The 24,465-nt window shown below is 42.2% G+C and overlaps 2 protein-coding genes across 3 annotated transcripts in view; both read right to left on the bottom strand.

Annotated features, from left to right (window-relative positions):
- Nucleotides 1-1,528: 1,528 nt before the first annotated feature.
- Nucleotides 1,529-6,958, bottom strand: LOC115359125 (uncharacterized). Its single transcript, XM_030051470.1, has 6 exons — nt 6,240-6,958; nt 4,423-4,491; nt 4,184-4,304; nt 3,424-3,517; nt 3,214-3,343; nt 1,529-2,239 (listed from the first exon to the last, which is right to left on the bottom strand). The coding sequence occupies exons 1-6, from the start codon at nt 6,455-6,457 to the stop codon at nt 2,056-2,058; spliced, it is 816 nt and encodes a 271-aa protein (XP_029907330.1). The 5' UTR covers nt 6,458-6,958; the 3' UTR covers nt 1,529-2,055.
- A 1,844-nt stretch (nt 6,959-8,802) lies between these two features.
- Nucleotides 8,803-24,465, bottom strand: part of LOC115367861 (E3 ubiquitin-protein ligase SMURF2) — a 90,511-nt gene continuing 74,848 nt past the window's right edge. For both annotated transcript variants that reach the window (XM_030063824.1, XM_030063831.1), the window contains exons 12-20: nt 21,173-21,386; nt 18,590-18,693; nt 18,312-18,426; nt 17,086-17,264; nt 16,174-16,311; nt 14,982-15,102; nt 14,271-14,472; nt 13,196-13,271; nt 8,803-12,910 (exon numbers count right to left, since the gene is read on the bottom strand). In XM_030063824.1, coding sequence (XP_029919684.1) covers nt 12,811-12,910; nt 13,196-13,271; nt 14,271-14,472; nt 14,982-15,102; nt 16,174-16,311; nt 17,086-17,264; nt 18,312-18,426; nt 18,590-18,693; nt 21,173-21,386 — 1,249 coding nt within the window. In that variant the 3' untranslated portion in view covers nt 8,803-12,810. The remainder of the gene's footprint in view (nt 12,911-13,195; nt 13,272-14,270; nt 14,473-14,981; nt 15,103-16,173; nt 16,312-17,085; nt 17,265-18,311; nt 18,427-18,589; nt 18,694-21,172; nt 21,387-24,465) is intronic.

Below are 24,465 nucleotides of genomic sequence, written 5' to 3'. Positions count from 1 at the left end.
GACACACGGGGTGCGCTCCATTTGTCGGTGCCTGTGTGCCGCTTACTACGTGGTGGCGAGGGCGGAGGGAAACAGTAAGTAAAGTAGGCTGTATTTCTTTTTCCAAGGATGGCAGAGTTCTTGTTCTAAAATTTTATAGGTCATTTTGACTTACAGGTTAAGGCTGAGTATAAATTGGTTGTGGATAAGATTAAGAGAAAGGGAAAGGTGCAAGAAATGAAGGCAAGGGATGAATGCTGGTCAATTAGGTCATGCCTTCGCCATCCTAGAAAAAAAAATCGTACCACACGCTGCACAAGACTAAAGTTGCGGTTGTAGTTTTATATGAGAAGGGCCATAAAGTATTTGACACTGACCTGAGAGGTGCAGAGGTGTGTTTTACTGACTAAAAGCAGAAATTCCTAATTCCTCCAGAGAGCATGTCAAAGTGTCCTTGAGCAAGGCACTGAACCCCTAACCACTCTTGATGGGCAGCTTGGCACCTTGCATGGTGGCCTCTGTCAGTGTGTGTGTGTGTGTGTGTGTCAGTGTGTGTGTGTGTGTGTGTGTGTGTGTGTGTGAGAGAGAGAGAGAGAGAGAGAGAGAGAGAGAGAGAGAGAGAGATCAAAGTGAATTAAAGAACTGTCAGCATTTGAATGTGTTTCCTGCTGTGCTGTACTAAGTACAAGGATTTGATTAATTTCATGTACCAAACTGCTCCATCAGTTTTTTATGCCATGCAATCTAAATATGGATTCATTCACACATTCACATTTTTGTGATAGGGCTTTTGTCAGGAACAGGATTAGTAAAGGAATACTTCACCCCAAATTATTTGCGTGTCAGATTACTCCCCCTCTCCCTTCTATGTGAAGCCAGGACCTTCTGCTCTTTTCAACATATATTCAGGTTTCCCCAAGGGTGAGTAATTGATGCACAAATTATAATTTTTGAATGAACTGTACACACAGCTGTTACCCAACTCTTCCTCCTCTTCGTCTTTCCTTTGCAGCTAAAAACAATTACCAACACTTTGGACCAGGCTGGCTTCTCCATGTTTTTTTTATTTTTTTTATTTTTTTTTTTTTGTGAATTTAACCATTTTAAGAATGTTTTTAAAGTGAGCTGCTGTGCAATCTTTGTGTTTTTATAGCAACTAGATGAAAAATTTCTCTCTTGCAAACTGGATACAATTAAATGACGTTTTCCCCTTCTGTTAAAAGAGATGGCTTCCTTACTGTTTAAACTGTGCTGCATATTATTTTTCTTATTATTTCTTATTATCTTACTTTATATTATTGTTTACTAACCTGGTGTTGTGGTTTCTTGTCACCAGCGGGCGCTGATAATCAGACTTGTGACTGCGCCATTAGTTTCTAAACACTACTACATCAACAACAGCATCACAAAGATTGCAGTGTTGAGCAATATTGTGCATTATCTAATCTAATTATAGATGACCTTCATGCACATCTCCTATTAAACATATGGGCTCACTGACCTCTCACTAAAATACTGTAAATGGATCACAGTAACAGACTTACACCGATAACTTTTTTGCATTTTATTTTCTTATAAGATTTATGAAAGCATATAAAAATAAACTCTGTAGTGTCAGGTATATTGCTTGCTACTGGAACAATAAAAAGGTACAATCACTGCCACAGAGCGATATCAAGTCTGCCCAAAACAATGTTCTTGAGTGAAATATGCCTCAAATTCAGATCCAAGGTGCAATTATGAAATCAAGAAATACTGATTGAGGTAAGTGAGGTAGAAAAATGTTGTTCCAAACAACACATCTCAGTGGATAAACAGAAACAACATGGGTGGAGGTAGTTAATATCAGAGTCTCAACGAGGATACAGTTCCTGCCACCGATTGCACTTTGTGTTCAAACATGAGGTGATCATTATATTTCCCGTTAAACTCGTTTCCAACACAACTGATGTCAGGTGGAATGTCATTCTGGATGTGTTACCGGCTGAAATGCAGCAACGCTTCGTCAGCTCGGCTCCCTGCTGGGGCGGCATCACTTTGGGTGGTCTGTCCGGGTGCTGCGTCTTTCCTGCACGTCTAGTTGTCCTCGCCCTCTGGCTGGCTGGACCATTTACAGCGGCAGTGACAGTAGTAGCAGGCCTGGTACACCACGAGCCGCAGTCCTCTCACCCGCTTCCTGACTGTGCACTGTTTGTTGCACTCGAGGCAACTCCTGAACAGCTGGAGGATGCACTCTTCATCAACAACGTGCTGAGTCGGGCTGAAACAGTGCGGAAAAGATGCAAGGAGCAAGTCAGATAAGCAGCACTCGTGTGGTTTCCTTCAGTGAGAGCCGAGGATTTATAAATGGAGGATGAAATGGAAAGAATGTGGGATACGGGGGTGAAATTTGGTATTGAAATTTGGTGGGAAAGTCCTAGAAACCACTACTTTTCTGGAAGTCTAGTTACTTTGCTGATATTTTACTGAAGCAGAAGTAAAGCTACTTATTTCAGATGTACTCTGAGTAAATGTTAATGAGTTACTTTTTTGGGACAACTTTGTTAGAGGCAATCTTTTCAATGCAATTCCAAGGTGAGAGCACAAGTTTCAAACTTTAACTTGGGAAGATCGTACATGGAAAAATATAATGTGAACTAACAAATTATAGCCCAAATATTTTTCTCTTCTTTGCTGACTAAATTCTTCACTGTGGAAGGCTCCACAATTTGTCCAGTTTGTGATGTTTAGTGAAAAAAATTTGAACGCTGCTGTGGATAGGATTTAAAATGTCACCAAGTACAAAACATCAGCAAAATGCATTTAAGTTAGGGCAATGCCCAATCTCAGTTAGCTTGCCTTTGTGACTTATAAAAATAATTAACCATCAGTTACATATTTAACAGAATTTTATTGTCAAGGAGAGATGTTTTGGGCTTGGAGAATGCAGCCCTAACTTAAGCAAAATTACTGAATGAAAAAGCTCAATTACAGTTACATTTACAAAAACATGAGTAAATGTAATGAGTTACACCCTCGCCTGTTACACACTGTGGTCACTGGGTAACTGAAAGAAATCGGCAGATTTTGGACATAATTAGTCAACCTAAAAGCTTTAGGCTAGATAATATGAGTGAGGATGAGGATTAGGAAGTGAATCTTAATGAGGGCAGAGGTTACGAGTCAAAATTCACAAGGCTTGAAAAATTGGTGTTACAAAGTGCATCCTGATTTGTGGTTTTCACACCAACATACCTCTCCAGATCCAACAGGTACTGTCCGTCATCTACACCTGTCGAGGTGCTGAGACACTCCCGAGCTTCTCGAGCGCTCGCGTCGCTCTGTTGCACTGGGTCACACTGCCTGGAGTCAACTCCATTTTGATCTGTAAAAAAATATTTCCAAGTAACGGTCAAAAATACTTTGCAGCAGAAGAACTTATGAGCTGATGCGAGAGGGACTGACCTTTATTTTTTTGATTTTCCAAGTCTGTGTCTGTCATTGTCCAGTTGTCTTGTCTCATGATATTTTGGCAACCAATGTCTCTTTTTCTCTGGTTCTGGAAGTGGGACATGACACAGAGAGACGACAGCACACAGTTTAGTGACAGCAGTAAAATACAGGCGGTAACATTCGTTCTAGGGGAGGAGGAGGGTGCAACAATAAACATCTGCAGCAGGAGGAGCTTAAACAAAGTCATCAACTCTACACGTACACTCAGAGGAAGTAGTAACATCGTAAATCAGAAATACTTTATTCAGTATTTTGTTTTGTATAACACATATATTATATAACGTGCTGTAAAATAAATGAGATTTGTAGGACGTGCTGGATCGACCTTTGTGTCGACCTCTGGACTAATTCAAGTGACATTAAAATAAACCCTGTCTCTTTAAAGGGAACAAAGTCGATATTCTCAGGTAGATTTCTGAGACAAAGTAGGAGCCTTGTAGTGAATTTGCACTAGTTTGAATAATGGTGCTTGAAGTTGGTGCTGCTGGTATTAATGCCGTAATAACAAACAAACCAATCACAGGGAGATGCAGCCCACACAGGTGATCAAGCTCTTCAGTGTGCTTGCGAATATGCAATGGAAAACCAAAACAGACTGGACTGAATGTATACAGCGTAACAAAAACAGAGACCTTGGCTAAGACTTTCAGGTGTGAAAAGGCCCAAAGACATCAGCCAGAAAGACAGTCCAGTTAATTAAAATACAGTTTACCGTTCCATTTACAAATGACTGGACAGCAGCAGCATGATGGACTGAAGAGCCAGCTCCGTTTTGAAGTCCAAGTCCCGTCAATAATCCCTCTGCAAATGGCTGTAGACTAAAAGCACGCCCCCTAAAGATATGCAGACAACACACAAGATTTCATGGAACTTATTTTTCAAAAATGCAGCCATTAGTGATGATAGTACCTATTACACTGAAGACCAAAAAAATGTTGCGAGTCTGCTTACCTTGGCGTGGCTGAAGAGTTTCTGCTTGACTGCTGAGGTGTGTTTTGTGAAGGATTAGCACTATGATAACTGCAGAAGTAAAACGTGAAAAACGCCTGTTAGGTAACCGCACACAGTGAACCAGGACAACAGCAGGCCTGACTGTCTAATGTCTGGTACTGATACAGCAGGAGGTGGACAAGCCGCATTATTGCCCTGAAAGCATTTACACTCACAAAAGAGTCACTAGATCTCATCCCAACTGAACGCCCACAGGAGATTTTGGACAGAGCTCTCCACCACCATCATCATCAATCCAAACACAGAATGAGAGACTTCAATTTCTACTCAGAAGGCCATTAAGGCTCATTTATGCCCAATCTTAAGTAAATATATGGATGTGTCCGGACTCATTTAACACACATCTACGAGTTGACTATCCCACTTATACCATGGTCATTTGCCAACAATATAAATGAAAGAGGAGGAAGCAATACTGGAAAAAAAATCCATTGGTGTGTTTTCTTCCCTAGTCAATAGTTTTATCAGAACAATGAGTGTTTTTCATGTCCCTATTTTATGCTTCCTCAACAAATTTAAGGATGTCTCAGTCCCTAAAATGTGTCTGAAACGAGAGAGGAAAGGAGAGAAGGCTTGCTGGCATATTTCAGAATTAAAATTGTCAAGCACAGAGATGTTTATCCTGGTTTTGTTTCGGTCTAATTTTTCCCTTAATGTTTGCTTTTCTTGCTTGGTCTTCTTGTAAGTACTTGTCTTTATTGTATAGGCTGTGGTTGGCAGTGGAGGGATAGGGAGTTTTCTCTTTGCTGGATGTGGTTTATCCTCCAGGGGAGCAGAGGCGCAGCAGTGATTGACACTCCGGCAGACACGCCCCCTGGCTCTGATTGGTTAATTTAATTCAATTACTAAGTCACGTGATCGAAAAAAAAAAAAAAATTGTCAAATTTAGGAAATAACCAGGAATGTACATCTTCCCAAAAGGTACTACAGTAAATGTACAATCATAAAATAAATGTCCTGTTGTTTCAGTTTGTTCATCACAAAAAGAAGCAACTGTTATGATCCAGACCAAATGAAGGATAAATATTACAGCAGGAGTTTTAAAATGGACCTCCTTCACTTGAGGTGCAGCTGGAAACTTAAAAAAAAAAATGCTCTTAATTTCACAGCTTCAAGTTTGGAAAACTATTGTAGAATTGAAATTCTGATTGACAAAAACATATAATTTCTTAACAAATGGTATCCGGATTGTGGGCAGTTGGGCAGTTTTCAGATTAGCGAGAGCGAGTCCACCCACCAAAAGCTCAGGAAGAGACAGATTTACCTCACAGACATCACAGTTATAGATTGTGATAACATTTTCATACCGTTTTCAGGCACCCAAATCATACTTGGAACAAAAATTCTCATATGGGATAACGTTTCCAGCATCGTCCAATAAGTGACAATAACACAGCCCATATTCCCTTTTCTAGCCAATCCTTGTAAAATAGAGATTTATTCCTAAATATCTCATACCTGATATTCCACACATTATGGGGACTAAAATGATGCTTGTAGATCATTAAAAATATAATAATAATCATCATCATCATCATCATCGTCACACACCCCCTGCAGTTCTCTGACAGACCTCTAGGGGCGCGCGTACCCACATTTGACAGCTACTGACTTGGGTGCTTGTTCTGGCTAAATCAAAACACACACACACACACACACACACACACACACACACACACACACACACACACACACACACACACACACACACACACACACACACCACTTATTTGATTCACACAGGTAGACTATCTTACCTGTCCAGCAGGAAACAGGCCACCTCGGTGTCGCTGTTGAGACGCTTGTCCCTCCTCAGCGCCCTCCACCGGGGGAAGGCCGCCCCGATGTTCACCCGAGTTTTCTGCCGCTCCTGGTCCCTCACCCGCTTGGCCTCCACCAGCTGACTCCTCCTGGACGGAGACGCTTCCCGCTTGCTTGCTCTGTGTAGCCCGATGTAATAAGTATGATCCTCCATTTATAAAAACACCTTTAACTCTATAAAAGTTCTCCCAAGACCAAACGCCGGTTCAAAGCTAGAGCCCCTCCGTTCGGCCGCCGGAGAGGAAACATGGAGGCGCACACGGAGCAGGACCCGGCCACCGTGTCGCTGCAAAGCCCTCCCTCTCCACCAAAGATAACACAAACTTTCCTATTTCCACATGATTATACGTTAGTTAAAAAAAACTACTTTTGAATATTATCTCCCGCTTGTGCCAACATGTCACTCTAAATCCTTCACACGGCTCCTTTAACTATAAGTTTGTGAGAGAGGAGACGGAAAAATGCGTCATAAAACTTGTTAAAACACTCCTACCAGCTGGCCTACCCGACATTTAAAAGGGAAAAAATCCATTAGTGTGTTTTCCTTCCCGGTTGTTAATTTATCAAGACGGTGAGTTTTTTTTTTTATCCTTATATTTTCGTGCCTCCTCCTCCTCTTCTCTGTCCCATTTGCTTTGACCCGGAAATCAATCCCGGCGCGCCAAATATGATGCACGTGGAGGCGCGAGGAGGTGCACGTGTTCCCAAAAGTGCACTAAAAGCTATGAACCAGGCAGATTTGAATTATATCTGGAGAAATAAAAAGACACCGTATCATGGTTACAGAGCATGAGGATGGAGGGTTGATGTTCACACTGAAAAATGAAACCAGCTCCTGTCAAATTTTCATGACACCTGGATGCATCAACCTCCTCCTTAGATGGGATTACGACTTAAAAAAAAAAAAAAAAAAAACCTCCCTGTTAAGTTACCCACATTTCATCAATAGGTGTTTTCATATTGAAAAATAATGTGTGGAGTATCAGGTGTGAGGTATTTAGGAACAAATCTTTATTTTACAAGGATTGGCTGGAGAGAGGGGTATGGTCTGTGTTGTTGTCACTTATTGGACAGTAGGCCTACTGGAAACATTATCCCATGTGAGGATTGTTGTTCAAAGTTTGATTTGACTGATTTGTGATATTAATCTGTCTCTTCCTCAGCTTTTGGGGAGTGGACTTGCTCTCCCTAATCTGAAAACTGCCCAACACCAACAACCCGGACAGCATTTGTCGAGGAATTATATCAAACAGAATTACAATTTTACATTCTTTTTTCCAAAATTGAAGAATTAAGAAAGAAATTAAGAGCCAATTTTTTTTTAGTTTCCAATTGCACTGAAAGTGAAGGATCATGTGATTTAACTGAGGAATTTAAACTTGTAGACTATATTTTTATTTATTTATTTATGTTTATTTTGTAATTTATTCCCCATATTCCATCCATATCTGTTATTTGTTGCTTGTCTGCTGTCTGAAAAAGATGTGTATTTTTATTGTTCAATGCCATTATATTTTGTCAAGATTTGTTAAAACGGTTTGATAAAAGTTTGAAAAAACAAACAAACAAACAAACAAAACAGGTGTACAGGTGGTACAAGTGTTTCCTTTGCAGAAGTCTTTCCAGTTTTTTTTTTTTCAATCAATGAATGAATGAGGCTGTAAATTCCTCTATAAATCTATAATTTATAGAGGAATTTATAGATAAATCTATAATTTATGATTCCCAGCTAAAGGGAATCATAAATTATAGATTTATAGATACATTATGTAGATACATTTATTTTTGTAGTTCATTCTAGAGCTGACTTTTGACTTTATATTTTTGATTTTTCCCAAACATCAAGGTGTTATTCCATGGGGAAAAGCTCTGGTCCAGCCCAACACTGAGCCATCACCACCAGCCAGGAGTGAAAATAGGAGCACATCTTCCATTTGGACAGCCTGAAACAAAGCTGCTCTCTCCATTTTTTTTTTTTTTTTTTTTTTTTTTTTTAAGACTAGAGCTGGGGTTTAATCAGCCACCCAATAAAAGATCAGATGTCACTAAGGCAGATATTTCACTACCATCAGCACAGTGCCTTCTCCTCCTGTGCATAAAATTGGGAATAAAATTACTAAGTGGGAAAATAAAATAAAAGAACATAAATGTCCTTTATATGAGAACACCCGCTGCGCAGCTTTTAGTGAACTACAATGAGCATCTGTCACTTCTGTAAAACACACACACACACACACACACACACACACACACTTCCTCTGTGGTTTCAACACCAACAACGACTGAAGTCTTGATGTGAGTTCTGTGATTTGTGGTTGGTTGTAACTTTACGGTGTTAAGTTATTGGTTAATTAAAAGGGTTTAAACCAACAGAGTTAGGGTTAGACATCACCATGTAGACTACACAGCTCATTTAAATTAAACTTTTTTCCTCTGAGTGTTTACCCTGAGTGGAAGGAAAAAGGAGACGACAAAAGAAGAGGCAGTGATGGCAGCGGCTCTATAAAACATAATGCTGTGAGGTCCAAACAGCATAGTTTTATTGCTCAGCTTTCTGCAAGGGTACAAGAACTTTATTAATCTGCTTTTTTATTGTCCTTATGTACAGGTGTCAGTTACAAGCTCACAGAGCAGCCGATGTGAAAAACTATGAACACAAATACTGTAATAATAAATACAAAACGGATAGGAAATAAAACATGATGGTATGACGTTAGAAAATATTAGGTTGTTGGTTTTGTTTGTTTGTTTTTTTTTGTCAGTTTTTGTTTTTGCAGTTCAATCATAAGTCACAAGAATTTACATATAAAACTGTAAATTCGTACATAAAAGCGGAAGTGGACAGAAAAGAGTTTGTTAAAGGTGATAACACCACTGTGTGGAGCTGAGCTGACCGAACCAAAAAAATAAAATAGAATAAAATAAAATAAACCAAAAGCAACAAGAGGTGTGCTGAATATTACACTGTGTGCATTAACGAGCACAGCGAACAGGGTTTTGGCCAGATCTGGTCCTCATTTGGCCATTTTCACATAAATTTCCAAGATTTAGACTAAAATTCACCCGACATCATAGACCTTCACTCTTTAAAAAATGCTAAAATTATCTGGGATATACACTTTGGTTGCTAGACTGGGGATTTATACATGTTCAAAAAAAAAAAAAAAAAAAAAAAAAAAAAAAAAGCTCCCAGACAAAGTCACTAACCCTCCGTTAACTTCTTCACTGAAGACTGAACCAGCCAGAGAACTTGATGGGGGGAAAAAATAGAATAAAATAAAATAAAGAACAAAAAGCAGAAGCAGACTGTGTGTGTGCACTGGACAAGGATACTGTGGATACTGTGTGTGCATATCGAAGAGTTTGTGTATATATACAGTATAATATCTACATAAACGATCAATCAGTCCATTAACTATTTGGTAAATAGAAGGAAGTTTCTGATTATAACTTGGAACCCAAGTATGCATAACGTGTGCAAAAAAAAAAAAATAAAACTTCTTAATGCATTTCTACTCCGTTTCTGACTCAGGTTATTAAAGTTAAAAAAAAAAAAATCAAAGGTTGCTGATTGTGATCCACAGATAACTGTATTAATATGATTCTCTATACTGTATAAACAAAAGAGCGCCATCTTAAGGAAGTGTGTTGCTCCGTTTTGACTCGTGAGGAGGCTCTGAGCCGTTAACCCCCCCAAAAAAGGTAGGCTACACTAAAAAATAATACAAATAAACATGGTTTTTCTGAGTTATCAGGTAACAAACTGTTCATGGTTGCACTCGATTGCTATTGACAGCAGGCAATATTAAAAACAAAACAAAACAAAACAAAAAAAACATCAAAACATTTAACAGACCTTTGCAAATTGACATACATGTTGCTAAGAGGAAACTTATAATCTGCAAATAAATAGGCTTTTTTTCTCTTTTTTATGCATTCATTCATGCAGGGGCTTTGGATGGAGGCTTTAGTGACAGAGGGAAATGCTCATAACTGTAGCCTCTGTGTATGTGTGTATGTGTGTGTGTGTGTGTGTGTGTGTGTGTGTTTAAAGCAAAACTTCATTTGTGTGAGTATTTTGCAGCACCCAGGAGTTCAACAGCAGTCAACCTCCAACATTTTTTATCTTTGAGGATCCGAGGTATCAGCAGATTTCAGTCCATAATCTTGCAAACGGGCAACATTACCTCAAAGTTTTGGGGCTCCAATGTGCCATGTCTGTATTAAATTAAGTGTGTCGTCTTGGTTTTCAAACTACAGCTCCCTGGAGCAGCCAATGTGGTTGACAACCCATGATCGCCTGTGAGGGTGTGTTTGTTAAAAAGTGAAAGTAATCGACGCAAAGAGAAATCTCGTTTTCAACTGAGAGGTTTTGCTCTCCGTCCTGGGTTTTAAAGGGAGGGACTTTGAACTACAGTTTCCTTTAAAGTCCATTCACACTGGTTTTCCTCCTCTTCACATACTAGCCTGATAAATGTAAAATAAAAAAAAAATAAAAATAAAAAATAACAAAAGACAAAGGACGACTTCACCTGAGAATGCAAAGAGGTCTGTGACAGACACCGACATGCTTCCATGTAAATTGAACAGAAAGAACAAGCAGCAATATACAAAATAGCTATGTATTTGTACATATACATATATATATATCTATATCTATATATAGATATATATACTCAAAAATTACAGGTATATAGATACTTTTTATTCTGTATTTCTAATGCAGTTGGTATGGTTGCAAATAAAACACGGTACATTTACGGTCATTTTTAATCAAACATGAAGAAAGCACCTCCTGCCGTCGCCGCTTGGTTTGTAAAGTGCTCTGAAGTGGCAAGAGACAGAGAGAAAAACACTTCTGCCTTTTTTAAACAGATGTCACTCTGAAAACAGATATCTCTCATGAATAGCATTTATCAAGCCTGGTCCCTTGGACATTTGTGCCCTTTTTTTCCACGTATGAGCTGTGTGGACGTGTGCTGGATAAAAACACACACACACATCTGTGACTGTGCTCGAGACAAATGTGTGTGTGAGTGAGAGTTGTGTGAAGTGAACCGGGCCTGTAACGGTGAGGTTCAAGTCGGCTCTGCAGCGCCTGGGAGACGATACGGTGCTACGAGAGGATAAAGGGGGGAGTCGTCGTGTTATCTATAAAATGCCTGCCCTCACGTGCGCGCGCACACACACGTGCACTTCTTGCTGCACACTTTTAAACAGGTACAGAATCACACACACACGTTTACCAAAGCAGTGGCCGCACTGTGCAGTGATTTTTAGAAAATGACTGATGCTTTCTCCTTCACAAGAGGCTGCTGTTCGTTACCAAGCATCCCCGCCACACTTTTTTTTTTGTTTGTTTTTTTTTTAGTTTTTTACAAAAATGCCAGAGAACATCAGACCAAAGTCCAAGAGACTCCCTAGGGTGCTGATGTCAAGAGTTCCATTTCAAAATGACTCTCCATATCCAATATTTAAATAATATGACATCCACAGTAACAAAGTGGCCCCTCGCAGTAAAGTAAAAGCATTGTTGTCGTAAAAGCAGTTGTAGGACTTTGCATTCTAAAATTACGGGCTATACAGTTTTTGAAGATGCATTGAAAACGTTTTAAAAAATGAATAACGAGTATCATCTTTCCCCTAAAATGGATATATAGCATTTTGGAAGGAAACTCTTCTGATATCAAAGCGTTACACTGAGGTATGACGTGAGTCCGTGGCGCTCCCACAGGATGAAGTGCACCAGCTGCGTGGTGTGAGGGTCCGAGGGTTCACTGGTTGAGGTTAGAACGGCTACTATGGGCAAGATATGGCTACCTGTAGGTTACATGTACGCGATTCAGTAGCAGGACTGGGCTCAACGCAATCAAATCCCAAACGCAAGTCACACATGCAACTCTTTGCTACCAAATAATAATGAAAACCTTTTAACTGGGTCGGGTGTCGAGCTGCAGACATAATCCACTTCCTGAACTGACTGGATTGAAAGCGAAATGACCGTGCAAAAGTGTCGGTCATTCCCACACAAAGGGGCCTCCATCATCTCCTTCTCTGCTCCTGATTGGAAGGTGAGCCATTTATTCACAACGATGAGACAAAACGTCGCGGCTCTTTACTCAACTTGCTCTCTGGATTTCACCGTTACACTCACATAAGCTACACTAACAAGCAAAAGAAAAGATAAAAAAAAGCAAGATGACAGGTAAAAGAGAGCCGACGCCACACTGCGACAGAGGGGGATTCTGGGTAAGCGACCTTCGGGCGTGTAGCAGCAGCTGAAACGGAGCGCGGTGTGGAGAAGGGAAGAACGTGGAGAGCGGCGGGAGGAGAGGAAGACTGCAGGCTGCCGTGCCGTCGGACCGACCGGGCGAGTCGGCACGTCGCAGCCACACCGTGACGCTAATATATTCTGAGACAGTCTTGCTGCTTTGCACACGTAGTAACACGCACGTACACACGTACACACGTACACACACACACACACACTCTCTGCCAATGTGACTCTCATTCCACTGCGAAGCCACAGGTCTCTTCGATAGCCGTCAGCAGCTTGTCATATAGCTTGTCGTAGCTCTCGTAGGGAGGAATGTCGATCCGGTTGAAGCTGAGAGAGAGGAAGAGAAAGAGCGAGTGTGTGTGTGTGTGTGTGTGTGTGTGTGTGTGTGTGTGTGTGTGTGTGTGCGTGAGAGAGAGAGAGAAAGACAAAGAGAGAGAGACAGGTTAGCCATATGAATCAAACTGGTTAAGAAAATAAAAACAGGAGTAGATGAGTTCAGATTTTGTTTTAGTTTGTGTGTGTGTGTATGTGTGCGTGTGCATTTAAGTGTGTATGTACTGTGTGTGTTGGGGCAAATGTGCAGGAGTGTGTGCATGTGTGTATAACACACACCAGGTATGGGCTTTGGGCAAGTTGTTGGTGTTGGCGTCTATCTGATGAATGGTGAAGAGCCTGGGCCCCGCTGCACCTGCAGGCAAAACACACACACACACACACACACACACACACACACACACACACACACACACACACACACACACACACACACACACACACACACACACACACACACACACACAGGATTCATTAGACACTTTGGAGCCCATAATTTCACTATAGCCAGCATTTCACACTTAAACACGCTCATGAAATCTGTGGTGAATTTTTATTGAGAAAACCACAGGGGCTGAAAACACAATCTGAACTGTGCAACAGGCACACACACACACACACACACACACACACGCTTTACACATACACCCCAAAACTAACACACTCTCAAACTTCCACACTACTGATGCGCCTTTCAAACTCACAGACATTTTGAATGCATCATTTGAACCAATTTAAAAACATGCATGCAATCATTTAATTAGTGATAATAAACTTGATGATGATGTGTTAAAATCATTAAGTTATTATTTTGACAGATGCTGTAATCATGATATGATTCACGATTTCACTGAGAGTCCTACTTTTTGCATCAGAGTTTTTTGGCAAAAACAACACACCTTGTGATTTCTGCTGGGGAATGTACCAAACAAACATGTTTCCTTTGGTTTGAGACTGTATCTCTTCATTTATAATGTTATGTTATTTTACATTAATCAAAAAATTGCAGCTCCTGCGATTTGGATATTGTAATTTCATTCATCACTCATTCATTTTCCAAGCTGCTTATCCTAGTCAGGGTCGTTGGGGTGCTGGAGTCCATCTCAGAGCTCAGCGGGCAGAAGGCGAGGAAACAGGCGGCCAGTCCATCACAGGACAGACAGACACACACATTCACACCTTTAGTATCTCCAGTCCACCTGACCTGCACGTCTTTGGACTGTGGGAGGAAACCGGAGCTCCCAGAGGAATACCCCACAGACACGGGAAGATCATGCAGACTCCACACACACACACACACACACACACACACACACACACACACACACACACACACACACACACAGAAGCGTACCCTGTAAAGCCTTGAAGCCCTGCAGCGGGACTCTGGATGATCCGGTGACAAACTGCAGGAGCCGCGCCCTCCTCTCCTCGTCGTACGACTCCACGGCTTTCCAGAACCACTTGACGATGTTGCTGTCGGGGGTGCAGTGCTTCAGACGGGTGTTGGACTTCCAGTCCGAGATGTCGATTTTGCCGAGGCCACACACAATCAGCTGGAGGAGGAGGAGGAGGCGGAGGAAGGGGAGAGAAGGAACTTGAGATTCGACGTGAAGAATATGAAGAATAGCTGCTGCATGTGCGCTCAGCTAACAGAGATCCTAATACACCAATAAACTTGAGGCATACATTGGTTCAAAAAAACTAATTTACTCGTTATTTAAATTTTTTGTTTTTATTTGCACATGGGTGGAGGTGAGTCTCAGTACATTTTCATCGTAACAAACTCTCTAAATGATGTGCATTCCTGGTGTGAGTAGAGTGCCATCACATGGTGGAAATGTGGAATCATACTTAGGTTCATGATGTGCATTATGTGCAGTAATTAAAGGATTCTTCTTTATCTAGTGGTACATTTTGAAACCATAACTTTTTTGTGTAAATAAACAAATATAAAAATATGTGTTTGTCTTTTTGCTCATGCACGGGATAAAAAAAAAAAAAGAAAGAAATAGACTTTTAGGCAGAAAATCCCATAATGAGGGAATGATATTGTCTTCTGTACCTCCAGTTCCTTCTCATCGAAAGCTTTGAGCAGGTGCTGAGGGATAACCTCATTGAAGCCTTTCTGCAGGGCCAGGAACTGAGCCTCGATGCCATGCAGGAAACGCCAGTTCACATACAACCTGAGGAGAAAACGCCAAGAGAGAGAGAGAGAGAGAGAGTCAGAGACACAGAGAGAGAGAGAAATCACAGGGCAGGTCTGTCAGGTCACTGCACAGCAGATGAGTCGGCAATAAAGATTTCCATAGGTTCCCACAAAACATTTTGATTAGATCAGCTGATATGACAGTCAGCAGCAACACCGGAGGGAAGTGTTTTCTTTTAGCTGCCTTTTTCTCTTATTTGCCACGTGCAAACGGTGCAGACGGCACTATTCATCCATAATATATATGCTTCTGTGGTGCATTTAATATGTTAATATATGGCACTGGTTGTTATTAACACAAACACTTCATACTGTTGAAAATTAAAGCTGTGACTTTCAATGCAAAACAGTCAAATTTTAGCGTTAACTGAAATCATTCAGTGTTTCCTCTGTAATTCTTTTTAACTGCTGTGCTTTACGTGATAACTCCTGTTTAGTCCCAAATCTGTTGCTGCTTGGATCCAAGTTATGTTTCAGCTTTAAGTTATAGTGCTATAAATGTCTAATCATATTTTAATAATTACATGTCATTATTTGGATCATGTTTATTTTAATTTTAGTCAACAGCAAGACGAAATTATAATAATTGTCTTATTTTCCCATTTTCTCCTGCAGTGATGGTTATTTCCTTGCTGTGGTGGCACACTGCTGCTAAATGAATATACAGAGAGCAGTGTCATATCAATATTAGTGATTAACATTGACACCACATTTTAACACCAAAATAATACCAAAACCTGAGCAAAAAATATTTGGTCATGACAAGCGTAATTTTTCATTTTTATACCATCCCATCTCTTGTTCATAGTGATCCATGTTATCTTCAATGTATTTGAAATCAGGACTTAAATATTATGATACGAGCTCAATATAGGCTAGTTAATCTTTAAAGGCTCTTTTCAGTATGATTTCTTTAACCATGCCTTATATCATATTGTGAAAATTTTGTTCTCATTTTATCACACTGCTGTCTGTCTGATGAACCCTTACTGTGTCTATCTGTGTGTGTGCGTGTGTGTGTGTGTGTGTGTGTGTGCTTCTCCATTACCTGACATACTCCTTCTTGGTGTCCTCTGTGACAGGGACGCTCTTTCCGTTGGGCTTGAGCTCATGCTGGATGATTTCACCGTAGGCATTGTGCTCTACGCAGAAGGTGTGGTCCAGGACGCCGGTGATGTCATTGTCCCTGAGGGGGGTGGAGGGGAGAGAAAAGAAATACAGAACGGTGTAAAACAGCAGGAAGCAGCTCTTAGCATCAACAAAAACTTGTACTTTGGTATTTCTCTTTCAACCTGAATGTTATTTTTAGCATGCAACTGTCCCCAAGAGAGAAAACAGCATCCAGCATCCTAATAGAATGCAGCTACATAGTTAAAGGATGAATGCTTGTTAACTGTGTTTATTCTCAAAAATTGGTCCGATGGTTGTGTTTTCATGCATTTTATACTGCGTCCAATCCCTGACTTCCGTAGACTGGAAGCGAAGGGCAGTGATGATTCAGCAGAAAACCACCTAACGCCACCTAACAGGCTTAAACGGTGGATAAAACGATGAACTCCTATCAAGACAAGGCTGATGTAGCCTCCGCATGTGGAAAACACCGGTCCTCTAAAACAGTTTTATCATCTCTATTTCTGACACATTCAGAGAGGAGGAACTGAGCCAGCATGAATTCATATTTTCTGAGGTCAGACTTTTTTATTAATGTTTCATCTGAACTGACAGCAGAGGGCGCCAGGATCAATAAAATAGGTTTAGTTTTATGAGGACAGACTGGGCAAGTATGTGTGTGTGTGTCAACGCAGACACTCGCTCCTGTCCTTTGATACAACTATTTATGTATTTTATGTACTCCTACATTTTCTTTTCCATCCCTTGTGCACATGGGGAAATGACAGGTGTCTCTCCTTATGTTGCGCTACTTAAAATAAGGCCGGACGGGTAGATGGGTGTCTCTTACAGGATCCAGACGAGGCTGTTGTGGAGGTCGGGGTCGACAGACTCCATGTCGTCCAGGGTGATGGGTTTTCCCAGCAGCTGTTTGTAGAAGGGCAGGGTGAAGCCTCCGTCTATGTAGTGGCCGTGGAAAACCGCCATGCCCATGATACGACCCACGAAGTGGAAATACGACAGGTGCTCCTGAAGATTAAACAGCGGGATATTAAAAGTGGAGCCTTTCATTCCAAAACGCTGAGGTACGTATCAGTTTTCAATGAGATAACAGCGCGCTCAGAGGACTGCAGCACGTTATGTGTCTGCCCTGCCACAGCCTAAACCCGTCTAGGTCGATGTCATGGGATTCATTGTTACCGTAATGCCAACATCAGACGGGCAAATTCAGGTCAGTCAGTCACTCTTCTAAATTTGGACACTATCAGATTTCATCATGATGTACAGCACTTCAGAAAATCACTTCCTACAAATCTTTCCTGTTCTATATCGAGCACTAGGCCATTATTAAAATGGATTAAAAGTTGTATTATGTGTGGGATCTTCATTGATTGCTGTTACATAGACTGCTGCCCTACACAATATATTGTCTAAATGATTTATGAGCCTGACACATCACACACGCAGGCATTTAATAATAAAACAAATTGTTACGTAAGCAGTGGTTCTATGTATGTATGTATGAATGAAAAATGCCATAAGCTGTATTAGTGAACATAACTGTATTCTCCATAGACAAGATGAAGGCAGCTGACCAACACAGAGCTGAGATCGCATTAAAAAACAATGACTTGGTAAACTTGGTTTACACTGTATCACGTGAAGGCATCGAGTGGCTGGATGCAATTTTTGTCATCTTATTAACTTTTTTTTCCCTCATGCATCTGCAGATATCTAAGTAAATTATGACACATTCACACGAATTTCTGAGAAACTTTTTTCTTTTAACTGTTAAATTCGATTGCAGTTTATGTTAAGACGTAACAAAATGGCAGATATTCTTTTGAGGAAGTGATGACAGCCTTGCCTCATTTATTTCTACACTATATTTAGACCGTCCCTTTTGTAGGTTCATAGCTCTAGATCATCTGCAAGGAAGCCTCCTTGCAAATGAGGCAGCACATATTTCTGTCTGTGCAGGTGTCACAGCTCACTATCTGACAAAATAATGAATAAATAAATCGAATAAAGGATAAATCAATGAATGAATAAATTACCAAACTAAATAATTCTTACTGGATTGACAGCAGAGTCTGGGTTAATCTGCAGAGTGTAGATGTCATCTCTGGAGTACTGGAACAGGCCATAGTAGGGGTTCAGCATCTCATGGGACAGCAGGTATAACCACTCCCTAACACACACACACACACACACACACACACAGGCAGGCAGGCAGAGATTTCCCATAGATGCACAGTGAGAAAGTGCTTAACTAATGTTCAAACAATTAACAAAAAGTAACATTAACTTGCCACTATGCTAATTTACACCCATAGAGAAACATGTAAAAGTACCTGGCCACCCCTCCATAGTCCAGTCCCTCTTCTCCTCTGAATTTGACCATCAGTCTCTTCCACAGATCCTTGGGCCGCATCTTCATCACCTGGCGGTATGACTCCTACAATAAAACACAACACACACAGCATGATTATTATTATACCGCTCAACACACAGGGACAGCTGCAGTGTTACAAAACTGACGTCTACAACTCAAAACAAGAGGTTGCATGTTTATCTTTATAGAAAAGAAAGATAGTTAGTTGGACCTTTGGAGGTTTGCTTAGTGTTTGTGTGTATGAGTGCGTGTGTGTGTGTGAGAGAGAGAGAACAAGTGTGTAATTTCTACTCTGAAAACCTGTTGCTGTTATGTCTGACCCACAAACACCTCCTGGGAGAGCAGGTTACTCATGGTGCCTGGGAAGAAATTTGTAGGAATACACCAAAACAGCGCTGTCTGGCCAAGTGTGTGAGTGTCAGTACGCTTGTGCTTCTATTCTTATGAGGACCAGATGCTGTCAAAAGAGAGCAAAGATGCTGGAAATCTCTCAAAAAACTCAAGTATTTTGGTTAGGGCTGAGGCCATGGTAAGGGTTATGGTCAGGCATGTAGCGGTGCTGGTTAAAGTCAGGGTTGTGTGTTGGGGAATGAGTGTATTCAGTAGCGGTCCTCACAACTACAGCAACTCAGCCGGGTGTGTTTTCTCTTTTTCATTACGTAAGGGCCTTCTCCCTCCGTCTCTCCTCTCTGAGGAGTCCAGGACTCAGAAGCCGTGCCACAGTAAACAATCTCCTGCCACAGCAACAGCACCGCTGCAACTGTGAAAGCATGACAGGGAGCTGGGCTGCAGAGGGGAGGGCTATTAGCTGGTATTACAGCACACACACATTTTAAATAATGTTCCAAGGCTCTATGGTTAAGGACACTTAAGGATACAGGTGGTGCCTCATCTGCCACACAGCCGAGATAGAGAAGTGTCTTGCCAGCTGCTGAGCTGTTGCTCCTGGCAGACATGAAAACCTCAAGCGTCTCACACATGGCTCATGAAAGTATCCAGAGCGCCATTAACCTGCATCAACGATGGCAATCACGCCGGGTGTGATGTTATGTTTGTGTTAGTCATACGTTAGCTTCTTGCAAAGGTGTGAAGATGCACATGCAAACACTCAAACAGAAACATGACCGAAAGTTCATGTTGGTGCCAACCCATATCTAGAGATAGAACCACATGCACTTCTACACTGGCCAACCATTATAAAGATCAGTACCTAGATTGTCGGTGAAAATGAAAATAAAGCTTTTTCCTCATGTCCTCCCCCAAAAAATTATGGGTATTGGCATGAATTGTGAGCTATTTAATAGCATTAGTGGCTATACATTTTCTCAATATTAAATGTAAATAAAAGCTATGAGCTCTGACCTTTAAAACACACAGAAAGTAGTTATTGCAGATTTCCTTTGTGAGGCATTATTTGCACCGGCTTGCATTTGCATGCAGGCAGACAGACGCAGACAGACAGACTGAGAGACGCAGAGCCAGTGGCAAACTGCAGCACTGGTTCCTGTATGAAAACCTCAAGTCGATCCGCAGGGCTGGTTTTTCACACTTAGCTTTCCCCTCTCACAGCTGTCACGTCGCGAAGGGGGATGAAGTCATATTTTTCATTGCTCAACTTGTAGTTATGAAGTTATGTCTGGCCCTGAATACTTGCCACTGCTGCCTTAGCTCCTTTCCTCACCCGCTCCTTCCCACCCTCCCTCGCCTCCCCTTCCCCCTGCTCTTTAACTGCTGAAATCATCCAGAAAGAATGCCTTGCTTTGGTAGAACAAATGATTGGAAGAGCAAGAGAAAAAGGAGAGACAGAGGAGGAGAAGAAAAAGGAAAAACGAGGGAGTTTTGTGATGTTGTGAGGGCCTTTCTGGTCTGCATTTCCCTGGAAATCGTAAAGCAGTTCTGAGTATTGGTTCTGCGCTGCCCCAGGCCCTTTTCTGGTGCAGACTGTAAATGGGGTGAAAAAATGCCAGTAAAGTGCACAGATCTGGGTTTGTGAATGTGCTGCCATTGTTTGTATGGATGTTTAAATATTGCATGCTTACACTTGATCCTCTGCAGGACAATTCATAAATTCCAGGAATGTAACATATTTTATGGCAATGTGCATCATGCTTATTTAGAAACATCTAAAAAAATCATCCCAAATTTTTTGTGATTGCGCATTAAATTATGTGTGTGCAAGTGTTTGTTTGCAGCTGTGCTCATTTCCCCAACTACCCTTTTTCAACAGCCCATGAGATATTCCCTTTTATGGCTACCTTACAGCACATCTGAAATTTTAGATAAGATTGCCCTGTGTATCTCAGACAGCCCCCAGGCCCTTGCACGCTTATGCATATCAGAATGCACGTCAACACAAGGCTCTAGAGAGAATTTTTTTCCTCCAAAGGAGCACATGTATTCCTAAATTGATATGTAAAAAAAAATTCAGATGCACGGTCTGTGAAATAACTGAAAGTGTCCATCCATGCTTTCTTCTGCGGGTAGCACTTCTGTTTCTTTTGTCATTTTCTCTAATTTCGTGTCCGTATTTTTGTGTTTTTACCTCAAAGATTTCCTCGCGGCAGACCTCGATGCGGCAGTGGCCGGCCTGGGGTTGCTGCTGTGACAGCTCCTGGCGCAGGATCTTCAGCTTCTGCACCAGGTCTCTCTTGTATTTGGGCACCGTCAGGCACTCAGCCTCCTCAGGCAGCTGGGCCGGGGACAGAACCTGCTGGGGACCCCCGGGACCCCCCTGCTCCTTCAACTGGCTCGGACGACTGGAAGTGCAGGAGTGTGAAATTGAGAGAGGGGGCAAGATCAAGAAGGAATGGAGGAGAAGAGGGGTGGAAAAAGAGAAGAGAAATAAGTTGAGGACGCAGAGAAAGATCAACAGGGCACGTATGGATGACATGAGGGAAGGGACAGGAACACAAAGAAGATAAAAGTCATGTCAGCATCGTTCATCTTTTACTAGAAATGTGGTATTGAACAGAGCTCATCCTGCGGTGTTTTTCTGTAAAGATTAATTATCTTTGGGTGTATGACAGCTGTTTACTGTCAATGGGACATGGGGGCATTGTGACTTTTCTTGTACATTGCTTTGACAACGCTACAGGCGAGCGATAGAGACCAAGACAGATAAAAGAAAGAGAGGAAAACTCCTGTAGGGAATTCCCCAGCCCCACGAATCTCAAATCGCCCTCAACTGCCAAACTGGGGAGTTTTGTAAGAAATTCCCACTGCAGCTCTGACCGTCCTCTCTGCTCTCAGAACACAGAGCCCTAAGGCCTGAGTAAATGTGATCCAGACATGTGGATAGGCTGGGCCTTTGACCAGACCTTTGGTTAATATTGCCACCGGCAAAGACTAAAAGAGGGAGATAAACCCCAGGCAGGAAGAGAGAGAGAGAGAGAAATATACAAAGGAGAGTGTGTAAGGACTGCTGGCGCCTCCGGCTAGCTTAACTGGACAGATAAGTCGATGGTGTGTTCTTTCTGCCCTCCTCTATTATACATTTCTCTCCACATCTAACCTTTCAGACCTTCACTTCTATGGTATTCTCTAACTTTTCCCCATTATCTTCAATATCATGCGCTTTTATTTTCTCCAATTGTCAAAGCATTGTCTGCTTCCCTCCCTCTCTCTCACAGTGAAGCATGAACACCGTCTGCCACCTAGAGACACCTTGACTGTTGAAGGTAGATTCCCCCCAGGTGTCCTGGTCCGCTGCAAACCACAACTGGGAACTTCCCCCCCAAACTACTGGCACTGCCACCCTGCCTCATGCTTGGAGGTGGTGGAAAGAAATAACATTTGTTAAAAAAAAAAAAAAAAAAAAAACTTGTAGTCTGGTTTCTGTCAACATTGCACGGAAGCTGGGTTTCTCAGAGTTACAAATGATCCTCTGATAAAAGCAGACTCCAGCCGCAGTTCTGAGTTAGTGTTTACTTGGCCAAAGTGCAGCCTTGTACAACACTGGTTTTGCAGTTTTGCAATTTTAGTACCAATGAGGTTAAGGGCGGGAAAACGCTGTGTGCACGGTTGCGTCCTGGGCACTGAATGGGCCAAGGAGCGTGACTCATGACCTTTATCACATGTCAATCCCATTTCGCTCTCCCTCTATCTGGGGCCAGCCATCTAATAAAGTGGAGACATCTATAAAAAACAATCTCAGCAAAGGGGAGGCTGAGCCCCGGTCAGTGCTCCAGTTCTGACCGCTCCCCCGGCCTCACTGTGGTGTTGGTGGTGGGACACCTGGGTGGGCCTCGTAAAAACATAATCCATCTCACCCTCCGACAGGACACCGGCCCTCATTTTCATTCAAGGAGACGCTGAGCCAGCAGGGGCTTCTCTAAAAGAAGCTACTGTCCACCTCTGGGGGTGGAGTGACGAGGCTGCCGTTGGCTAAACAAAGGCGGCATACCGAGATGCCTGAATTGGTATATAAAGGAAGGAGGGGCCCTTGAAGGTAGCAGGACATAGCCACCCACTTATTCCAACACTCGCTGTGGACTCGGGCTCTCTGGTTCAGTGGGGTGAAAAAGGCCTGTTCTATTTGGGCTTCCAAACTAAACGGGTGCAGTGTTTCGCCAGTCTATCCCTGTATAATCAAGTCAGCTGCTATTTATTTTATTGGCAGGCGTTGAGGCCCCTAGCATGTCAAAGAAAGGGTAAGACTGCAGCAGAGCAGTCCCGAAAACCACTTTAGGAAGGAGGAGGGGAAAAAAAGATGGCCTTAAAACAAAATGGAATGAGTTGCTCTTGGCCAGGAGGCTCAAGAACCATATAATAAAGCATAATTTCAGCGCACTTTTTTCATCTGAGGGCACAGTGTAATTAAAAATACGTTTCAACATAGTTCGTCGTCTCTGGTTTCCAAACGGGACGAGCTCTGCATATTTGACTGTAAATATAGAAAATACAAGCGCAGCAAAGCTTGAAAATCTGCCCTGGCGAGAAGAGCAAAACGGTTCCTTTTGCTGTGACAGCTTGGGTGAAATACGACGATCAGGGAAAAATACAAACTTTCAAATTCAATGTAAGAGCCAGAGATTTTATTATTGTTATTCCAAGGTAGACGGAGGGGTGGAGGGGGGGGGGGGGCAAATGGGGTTGGAGAAGTCAAGAAGTGAAGGAGCGAACATTTGCCAGAACGGGCTCCCCTGCACCTGAACCTGCACAGTCACGATAGCCCTCCGTCTGCTTTCTGTACATGTGAAGGAAAACGGGTGTGTCCTGGACGAGAGAGCGCACATGCGAGAGTAAAGCAGTGTGTGTGTGTGTGTGTGTGCGTGCGAGAGAGGGTGTACGTGCATCTAGCTGATGGCAGCTGGCACAGGTGTGCTGTAGTGAGTGGTGAGTGGGTGCCGCGGTGTTAAAGCCACACCGGTGCCCCCCACCCCAGCCGCTCGGCCCCTCACCCGGCCCAGAAAATCAAAAGGCCTTTTATGAGTCGGTCTGCTGGGAGTATTAGCTGGCTCTCCGGCTCTTTACACTCAGCCTCAACAGCAGGAGAGGACCGAGGGGTCGGCCAAACAACGCTGCTGCTGATTCTACAGAATGTGGCAACAGATGAAGTGTGTGTAAAGAAATATTTACCGAAGTAGTAGGAGTAAGTGTGTTCATGTGTCTGCCGGTGAACTTGTGGCCTTGTGTTCTGACGTGCCTCCCACCTGCCACCAGATCCACACACTGCAACCTGCTGCTGACAATCTGCAGCAAACGTTCAGGTGGAGCTAAAAGGCAGACAGACTGCTGCATTGTGCAGGGAGGAGACTTCTGAAAAGTATTAAATATTGTACTTTTTTTTTTTTTTTTTTAAATCACACCACCTTTATCTGACGGATTTAGTTACTT

The sequence above is a fragment of the Myripristis murdjan genome, chromosome 1, assembly GCF_902150065.1.
Source record: "Myripristis murdjan chromosome 1, fMyrMur1.1, whole genome shotgun sequence".
In the NCBI taxonomy this organism is placed as follows: domain Eukaryota; kingdom Metazoa; phylum Chordata; class Actinopteri; order Holocentriformes; family Holocentridae; genus Myripristis; species Myripristis murdjan.
The sequence above is the reverse complement of the archived record's forward strand: the minus strand, read 5'-3'. Positions and strand labels throughout refer to the sequence as shown.

Excerpts from the sequence above, each read along its gene's own strand:
- LOC115359125 (XM_030051470.1), bottom strand. The coding sequence starts at position 6,457 with ATGGAGGATCATACTTATTACATCGGGCTACACAGAGCAAGCAAGCGG. Across the intron at positions 4,305-4,422 it reads AACTCTTCAGCCACGCCAAG|GGGGCGTGCTTTTAGTCTAC; the intron begins GTAAGCAGACTC and ends GCATATCTTTAG. Across the intron at positions 2,240-3,213 it reads TACCTGTTGGATCTGGAGAG|CCCGACTCAGCACGTTGTTG; the intron begins GTATGTTGGTGT and ends GCACTGTTTCAG.